At 50.5% G+C, this 9,576-nt stretch overlaps 1 protein-coding gene across 1 annotated transcript in view; it reads left to right on the plus strand.

Annotated features, from left to right (window-relative positions):
• Positions 1–9,576, plus strand: part of Tmod1 (tropomodulin 1) — a 76,077-nt gene that overhangs the window by 49,448 nt on the left and 17,053 nt on the right. Inside the window, exons 5-8 of the mRNA XM_021160876.2 lie at positions 1,741–1,830; positions 3,058–3,188; positions 4,818–4,925; positions 7,849–7,992. Of these exons, the coding sequence (XP_021016535.1) occupies positions 1,741–1,830; positions 3,058–3,188; positions 4,818–4,925; positions 7,849–7,992 (473 nt within the window). The remainder of the gene's footprint in view (positions 1–1,740; positions 1,831–3,057; positions 3,189–4,817; positions 4,926–7,848; positions 7,993–9,576) is intronic.

Below are 9,576 nucleotides of genomic sequence, written 5' to 3' on the forward strand. Positions count from 1 at the left end.
AAAGAGAATACTGGGTACTGAGAGAAAGGGGGAGGAATCTAAGAGGCTCCCTAGAGGAGGAAGAGTTGCATCAAGTCTTGACGTAGTAGAGATAGGATGGTTAAACAAAATATAGATTATCCAGTTGAGTTTGAGTTTTAAATAAACAGGCTTTGTAAGGTCAGCTCTTTAGGAGGCTGAGCCAGGAACATCAAAGTTCAAAGGCAGCCTTAGCTACATAAAGGCAGCCTGGGCAATAGAGTGAGATCTTATCTGAAAATAAAATGTAAAAAGAGGGTTGGGAATATATCTCAGCAGTAGAGCCCTTGCCAAGCATGGTATAAGCTCCCAGGCTCAATTTCCAGACCTGGAAAAAGGCCCACAAGTTTGGAATCGTTTATCTCAAATATTGAACAGGGCATATTTATGCTAAGGGATTATCACGGACCCAAAGGTCTTTTCTGGCCCAGCGTATGTCCTACTGGGAGTGGGGGGGGGGGTCATCCTTGTCCCACCATCTGTCCAGCCCAACCTGTTCCTCTCCCTGTCTCTCCTGACCTCCAACTCTACTGGTCTGCGTCTGTGCTTCACCACCCACCATCTGTACCGCCTGCAATCTTCTTCCTGCCTTCCTCTGACTTGGCCAACAATCGATCATCCTTCCCTTCCCAAGCCCCCAGCTGTGCCCCCAGGATGTTCTTTCAGACACTTGACCCCTCCTGAGCTCATTAGGGTTTTAACGGTTGGCCCTTGCTCAGGTCTGCTTGCGCCCACTAGGTCGTAAACTACATGGGCAGACCTCCTGCCTTTCATAGTTCAGTTCCTCTGAGCTGGCACACAATGAAGGTGCTCAGCAAATGCCAAAGAAATGGATGAGCGAAAGAATTAGAGTGTAGTGATGAAGCTGTGTTGGCATCTCCAGAAAGATCTTTCTGGATGTTCTATGCTGAGTGTTGGGAAGTAGAGAGCAGGAAGAAACTAAAGTCATGGTAACAGGGCTCTGTTAATGCAGATGTCTCTCCAGGAACAATGGGGTAATGGCCTGATGGGTTCCACCCTAAGTTGGAAATATCATAAATCAAGATGCACTTACTGCCTGGCTGAACACAACAGCACTCCTGACTGAGGGTGCTGCCATGTTGGGTTTTTTCTCCTGGTGATGGTAGATTGACTGAGCTCAGGTTCACTGACCTGATCTAGAATCTTGAGTATCTTATCAGATGCCTCCAGCCCAGAAAAGATAAAGATGTAAGTCACAGTGCAGCTCCTACTGACGTGTAACACTTTTGATAACATCACAAGGCTGAAAGATTATAATGGAACCATTGTAAGTTGACGGCAGTGAGAAAAGAACAGATTTTCAACCAGGACAGAGGTACTGGCAAGGGAGATGGGACAACCTGAGAGACCTCAGGAGGTCAAAAGGGTCTGAGGGACAGGGTAGAAGACAGAAACGCCCTCCTTGGAAAAGACACTTGCTGGAAAGACTCATTCTGTTGGTTTGTGTTGGGTGGGTGCGCCCATTGGACCTCAAGGAGATCTGGAAATTTGTGGCCACAACCAAAGAGAGGTCCAGGGAGGTTGGGTGTCTGAGAATCACATGAACGAAAGCTAGGATGATGATAACCCACAGTTTTACATTTTCCTGTACATGTTTCTTACCATTTCTGTGAGCAAAGCTCCCAGCATGTGGAAGATGGGTCCCCGGGAGGTATCTCTGACCGCAGGAGCAGAGTCACAGACCTCCCTTTGTCCCCACAGCTATCCTGGGCATGCACACACTCATGAGCAACCAGCAGTACTACCAAGCCTTGGGCAGCAGCTCCATCGTGAACAAGGAGGGGCTCAACAGTGAGTATCCACAGCCCCACTCGGCTGCCATCCCCTTCCCTTGCAGGGCCCCGAGACTGGCTCACAGAGGGCACCTTGGAAAAGAGGCGCCTCCTCCTGCATCTCAGTGCGGTGCCCCTGATACTCTGGCTTACTGCACATCTTACCTAGGAAAATCTCTTCATCTTGTCCTTTAAGTCTGCTGGGTTTTTATGTCTTGTTATCAAAGCCTTCTTCATCTCAATGCCACGTTTCCTTCTAAAGGTTTTAGAGATTCGCTTCTTATATTTGGTGTCTTATTCCTCCCAAAATTGATATTTTCTGTGCAACGTGATGAGATTTGACGTCATTTGGTGTGTGTGTGTGTGTGTGTGTGTGTGTGTGTGTGTGTGTGTGTGTGTACTTGTGGAAGCCAAAGGCCAGTGTCTGTTGGTTGCTCTCCACCTTATTTCTTGAGATAGTCTCTCAGTCAGCCTAGAACTCACTGACTTGGCTAGACTGGCTGCCCAGTGAGCTCCTGGGATCTCCCTGTCCCCAACTCCCCAGTACTGTAACTACAGGCACAGGCTGCTGCACCAAGGTTCCTTTTCCTTTTTAAACATGGCTTCTGAGAGTGGAACTTAGGTCCTCATGCTTGTGAGACAAACACTTAGTTAAAATTTTTGATAGCTATCTATTCCCCCCCGCCCAACAATATTCTTTGAAAAATGTGTTCTTGAGTACTCTGTGGAACTCTGTCTTTCTCTTCAGTTTCTCTCTCTTCTGTCCCCCTGAGACCCTCTGGCCTTTCCTGGGCCGATGTCACAGTGTCTCAGTTATTCAATTGCATTGTTCTAAGATGACGGTTTGGAACCAGAGGGAAATGAGGGTGACAAAGGAATACGGATCCTTCCTCTTGGAAGGGAACTACATTTCTTCCCAGCCCGACCCTCAGCTTACCCCCCTGGGAGCCCACTGGAGATAATGAGCTGGTGGTAATACCATCCCCCCTGGACAGACAAATGCCTGAGAGTCAGGCTCTCCAGGTCTTGTAAGAACTGCAGCATCCTGGGATATCTCAACCTCTTGGATTCCTCCCCGACTTCTCCCAACACATTGCAGCCCTTGGTACCCCCTGGTACCCCCTGTAATGCGCTGTCTCCCTTATACCCTGAGTTCAACCAATGCTTCTCCCCAGGGAGTCCTTTTGTTGGGAGAAAGTGACGCCTGTGTTTCTGTGAGCCAGCTCCTTTTAATCCCTTACCGTAGGTGTGATCAAACCCACACAATACAAGCCTGTGCCTGATGAAGAACCAAATTCAACAGACGTAGAGGAAACGCTGGAGCGAATAAAGAACAATGACCCAGAACTAGAAGAGGTTAATCTTAACAACATCCGGGTAAAGTCCTGCCATTTTACTTCATGGGTATTGGGGGTAAGGGTTTGGGGGAGGGAGGGTTGTCTAGGCATGCTGATGCCAGCAGTCCAGGCAATATAGATCGTCAAGTCCAAATGCATCTTTAGATCTGGGTATTTCTAGATCAGGAGAGCATGTCAGGGATGACTAGTGTCAACAGGCAAATCTCTCAGTCCTGGTTTCTTTCAGAGGACAATGCCAGGCTCAGAAGTCTACCACAGGCCAAGCCAGCCTTGATCTGGACACCTGCCACATTGTTCAAAAACACAGAGATTCTCTGTGATAAAATTATGAGTCAGAACCACACTGCAGCACGGGACTTCAAGGCTGGCAAAGCCCTGTACTACAAAGACTCAGGGATCACAAACCCCGCTACCCCATGAGACATCACAGTTCCCTCTGGATCTTGCTTATATTCAAACTTATTTTACAGTCGGGGAAGGGAGATGTTGGCGCAGGTGCCCCCAGGAAAGACCCAAGCTGTGTGCTGTAGCTCTGTGGCTGCTTTCCTCTGTGGCCACCAGGGCAGGGTGCGGGAGGAATGTGGAAGCAGGCATAGCTGCTTGCTCTTCCCTGCCCCTCTGCTCTGCTTGAGGCCCTGGGATTAGCCATGAGAGGGGTAAGACAAGAAGCCAGCCCCCTCCTTTCTTCTCAGCTTTCCTTAGTGGCTGCCAGTTCCAAACACAATCAGATTGGAAACCTGCACCCCAGTTTTCTCCTCCACCTGGCTCCTTGTTCTGCTCCCACGGGGGCTTAGGTGACACTTTGAAATGAGAGCTCTGGGAAGTATAGCCATGGCTTCTCTGTCTCCATCTCTTTCTCTCTGTGCTTCCATTGTCTGCCATGTGAGAGATGCTGACACAATCCTTGTATGTCCTGGACTGTTAATACTGCCTCAAGACAGGCAGGCACAAGTAGTGAAAGCCCAATGAGAGGTCTCGGCCAAGGGCTTGAACTCCTGGGGCCTCAGTTTCCCTTCTGTACCAAGAGACAGTTGGACACAGATAAGGTTTTCACCCAAGAGAGTAAAAAGCATACACCAGAGCCCAGGCCTCTGAGGTTCTGTGTGTGATGGTCTGGGGCTGGTCCGCACATACGCAGGATAAACTGCCCCTGGGACCCACAGACATGTAGCCAGTGCTGAGACCCTCTGGGACAGATGTCTCAGAGAGAAGTCAGTGTATCTTTCCATTCTTTCCAAAGAAGGGAAGAGGGTCCCCCCCTCCCCAGTGTCACACAGCACGTCAGATTCTGCTAGTCACTAAGTGGAAGCCAGGGTCCAGCCCCGCCCCTCTCCCAGTCCACAACATTTATACATCATCCCTCCCAGCCCCAGGCCTTGAGTGCTGCCTCTTCTCCAGCCTCCCCTTGCACGGAAGAGAGTGGGTTTTGTCTGAACATTTCAGGGGTGCTTTTATCAATCCATGTACTAGAGGATCCTCTGAGCCTCATCCTCTGGCACATGGCCCATTCAGAGACTGCAAGGACCCAGCAGGGAGCCAGCCAGCATTTGGGACAGAGCTACTGTCCCCTCTCTCCTGCAGTCACTACCCACCCCCACACCCGGCCCGTGCAGGGCTGCTGTTCACTTTTCTGCCTTTTTCTTTGCAGAATATTCCCATACCCACCCTCAAGGCATATGCAGAAGCCCTGAAAGAGAACTCCTACGTGAAGAAGTTCAGCATCGTGGGGACCCGCAGCAATGACCCTGTGGCGTTTGTATGTTCTGACCTCTCTGCTCTGCTGTGTAGTCAGTCACTGGGGACTCGGGCCTGGTCCCACTGATGAGGAGATCTGTGTGGAGAGGGAAGAGACTCAGCTAGGAGCCAGGAGGGGGTACAGACAGATGGGACAGCCCCCCCCCCACAATGCCCTGTGTTCACTCCAGAGCTAATCCTTGCAACCACCTGCTCCCGGTAAGGTGGGTCTACTGGGGAGGTTAGGCAACTGGCCTTGTCCAAAGTCATACACAAAAAGAGAAAAGCAGACCTGGCATTGAGCAAAGTCACTCTGACCTCCACAGCTGGTCCTCCTCCACCCAACATTCTCATTCAGGCAAAGCTCAGACCCTTCTCAGGGACTCAGTTTCCCCATCTCTCAATCACTGGCCTCATTAATGAATCCAAGGGACCAATTTTACCTTTACCAGTGTCTCTAAAAATAACTGCCAGTCAGCCAGGTATGGTGATGTGCATGTCTGTGATCACAGCATTTGGGAGGTGGAGGCAGGAGAATCAGAAGCTTGGGGCCAGCTTGGGTTACATGAGGCTCTAGACAAACAAACAAATGAAGAAACCATGTTACAAAGTAAATTGTACTCATTATAAAATAACCATTCATTTTTGAAATGCCCAGTAAAAATTTCTTAACAATCTATGCATAATCCTGAATTAGACTCTGGAAATCTGACTGTAGCCAGCCTCCTGTCCCACATTCATGACCATACCCATCTGTCTGGCCTTGAAGACAGCAGAATGGTATAGCACAGTGTGGCTGCTTTCCCTCTGGGAGCAGGGTGAGATGCAGGAATTAACTTTCCCAGGGGGATGGGGAATGGAGTAACAATCAGATCTCTTCCCTATTTAAAAAAAGTAAGACTGTTTCATTTAGTCGTTTTGAAATAACTGAGTGGGCTCACAGTGGGGGACAAAGGCAGCCCACAGACTGCCAGAGTGGGAGTGTCTAGACCTATGTCCTCTGTCTGTCCTCAATGGATCCTGCGTCTGTCTGTAGTGACATAGCTGGCAAAACCCCATGTACTACTTGTTCATGGTTCAGAAACCAGGCTCGGAGTGCTGGCACTCAGCTCCATGCCACGGAAGGTTTGGGGGCACGGACTCCATGCCAGGCCGACAGCTGGTGGCAGGCCCTTCATACCTGCATACTTATTACCAAGTGCTGAAATGTGTCTGGCCTGTTGTTAGCCCAGGTGCCAGAGCCATCACTGACTGCCTTGGTGCATGTCTCCTTCCCTCTGTTCCTCTACTGTCACCCAACACACAGGATCTGACACATGGCCTGTCCAGTTAGCAGCCTGCCTGTGGCCTTGTACACCTGTCCACTGACTGTCAAATAGGGTCAATGAGCTGGCCAGGCTTTTCCTGGGAGAGGGGGTATTTCTGGTGAGGCTCAGAGAGGCCACTTACACCGATTGGGGGGCAACCATTAGTCAGAGAGAAGCTGACACACCACCTCTGGCCATGCTTGAGTGAAGGAGCCAAAGAAGGAGAGAGAGTGTCAGCATGAAGGCTTCCTGGGAGTGGAGCCTCTGGCAGGGCTCAGCAAGCTGGGGGAGCACAATGGGGCAACCATTCCTGGCATCACTTCTGACCCTGGCACAATGATCACCGTGTCCCAGGCCTCTCAGCTGCTGGTATCATTTTTCCCCATGACACATCATTTCCACCAGCTGCTAATTACCTCATTTCCTTCAGAGGCTCCGATTGTCATCTACACACCCCCAGCCCCCACTCTCCGCCAGCCAGATCCCTCTCAAACGTGCTGAGGGTCATCTGAGCCCTACTCTGCAAGCTGGCCCTGTACTCTCTGGGGCTCAGAGGAAGACCATGTGACATTTCAACAGGGCCATAGATGAGACAAGCTGAGCTTACACAAAGGGAGATGGAGACTCCCCAGGGGCTACAGTGATCACCACTTGATGACCTACTATGTGCTGGCCACTGTGTGGTAAAAAAACAGACATTAAGGTACATTTTCAGCCCACAAGGGTAGATAGTCTAGTGGTGAAGACATGCTAATGAGAAACATGGGAGGGCATGGGGACACTGCAGAGATAGCTCAGTCGGTAAGGGGCTTGCCTTACAAACACAAGAACCTGAGGCAGATGCCAAGCACCATGTAAAAAGCTGATCACGGTGGCTCATATGTAATCTCAATGCTGGAGAGGTGGGCACAGGACAATCCCTGAGGCCCTCTCAGCAGCCAATCTAGATTAGCGGATGAGCCCCAGGCCAATGAGAGAGACTGTCTTAAGGGGAGAAGATGACATTTATGAAGATGACATTGGAGTTGTCTCCTGACTGCCATATGCACATGCACACACATGTACCTGCACATTAGTGAACACACAAACACATGAATATGATGAATACATACACATGCCGGCATATCAGTGATCATGCATGCACACACAACAACAGCAACAACAACAACTGGATTTGAAGAATGTAGGTTCCATGAAGGAATTGTGGGTGAGTTCTGCAAGATTCCAGAGAGCAGGCCCTGGGTAGCTGGAGATATCAGCGAAGCTCTTGGGAGCCAGAGGCATTGAGAAAGGCCTTGAAGGATGAACAAGACTTGACAGGTGAAACAGAGCATTCCAAGTGGTCAAATGAAGCAGAGGAAGGCTCCGGGCAGGGAAGGCACTAGGTCTATGCAGTACACCCAAAGAGCCAAGGCTGCACAGGATAGGAGAAGCAGGGCCAAAGGCTAGACGTGCTGATGAGTATACGCCAGCAGGGGTGTTCAGGAGCCAGGGCAGGTTGCAGGAGAGCAGAGGCAGAGATATGCTTAGAAAGGTAGTGCCTGAGACTCTCCGGCCGAGCCCCTTGCTGCGTTTGTGGATCTGCTCAACCCTTGCCCAGGGTAACTCACAAGGTCCTGCTTTTCTCTCACCATCAAGGCCCTTGCTGAAATGCTGAAGGTGAACAAGGTGCTGAAGACCCTGAACGTGGAGTCCAACTTCATCTCTGGAGCTGGGATCCTGCGCCTGGTGGAAGCTCTCCCCCATAACACTTCTCTGGTTGAGCTGAAAATCGATAACCAGGTGAGTGAGGCGGTGGTCTGCTCATGCTGTTCCCCACACAGGGTAGTCAGCACCTGCCCACATGTGGTTAGGCAGAGCAGAGGACACTGATGGTAGATGCCCCAGAGTCTACTGTGTTCCTCCTTCTTTCTAGCCATGTGCTCTGCCAACTTCTGTATGTGTCCCCTAGTGATGGGGCTCTCCTCAGCACCACCCTTACGCCTTGGCTTTGAGAGTGTCCTTTCTTAGACCCAGGACGAGCGAACTTCCTTCCCAGCCCTGCGTGTTGCCTCAGCTGTGCTGCTGAGGAACCTGAGACACGGAGTGTACAGATCCCACAAACCGTGGGGCTCACCATCAGGAGCATCCCACAGTCTTTCCAATTGATGTGTCTTTTAAGTCCCCTCCCTGCTGCACCTCCTCTCCGGGTAGCTCTGTCTTTATCCTGTGGCACTTGCTCCTGCTTCTCTGAGTTCTGTGGTTTAGTCATTTCTTCTGGGCCAACTCTTTTGGTCTTGGTTGTCTAAGAGAAAGTTAACAACCAGACTTGCTCGTAGCAATAGCTTGGATGTTAGGCAGCCGTGGGTTGTTGTGGAGGTGGGTGGCTCAGTGCTACAGTGCACCCCTAAGCTCTGATCTTCAATGGTGCCACCCTGTAAGGGGGGGGTCTCAGTGCTACTGTGTGCCCATCTCTGGTCTTCACACCATTCCCCAGGAGGATGTGGGTGTGGTCAACCTCTGCTGAAAGAGGCTGGGAAACAGTGACTCAGCACTTAGGAGGCAAGACTGGAATTCACATCTCCCAACTCCAGAGTCCACTCTATCCACTACCACACATTGCTTCCTAGACTAAGTCACTATCTTCTTTATAGATGGGGAACTCAGGGATTTTTTTTCTGCAGGAGAAAATGTGGCTGAGTGGTTGCATATGTATGCCAGGAGAGATTGGAAGGTGTCTTAGAGTCTTACTGCTGTGAACAGACACCATGACCAAGGCAACTCTCATACGGACAACATTTAATTGGAGCTGGCTTACAGGTTCAGAGGTTCAATCCATTATAATCATCATCAAGGCGGGAACATGGCAGTATCCAGGCAGGCATGGTGCAGGAGGAGCTGAGCGTTCTACCTCTTCATCTGAAGGCTGCTAGCAGAATACTGGCTCCCAGGCACCTAGGATGAGGGTCTTAAAGTCCACACCCACAGTGACACACTTACTCCAACGAGGCCACACCTTCTGATAGTGCCACTCCCTGAGCCAAGCATACACAAACCATAACAGAAGGGGACACTGTGAAATTATTGGGCCTAAACAAGACTATAAGTAACTCTCTTATCATAAAATGTGGCAGAAAGAAAGTGCTTAGAACATAAATGTATAGATCAGTCACAACAGACTCGTGACCCTGTCTCAGGCAGAACTAAGCATCACCAGCCTCCAGAGCCCTGAGGCCTCAGGCCGCCTCATCTTAGCTATGGCTTTTGGAAACTTCCCAGTTTGCTCTTGCTCTTGCTTGCTCCTGCTCCTGCTCCTGCTCCTGCTCCTGCTCCTGCTCCTGCTCCTGCTCCTGCTCCTGCTCCTGCTCCTGCTCCTGCTCCTGCTCC

The sequence above is a fragment of the Mus caroli genome, chromosome 4, assembly GCF_900094665.2.
Source record: "Mus caroli chromosome 4, CAROLI_EIJ_v1.1, whole genome shotgun sequence".
Taxonomy (NCBI): domain Eukaryota; kingdom Metazoa; phylum Chordata; class Mammalia; order Rodentia; family Muridae; genus Mus; species Mus caroli.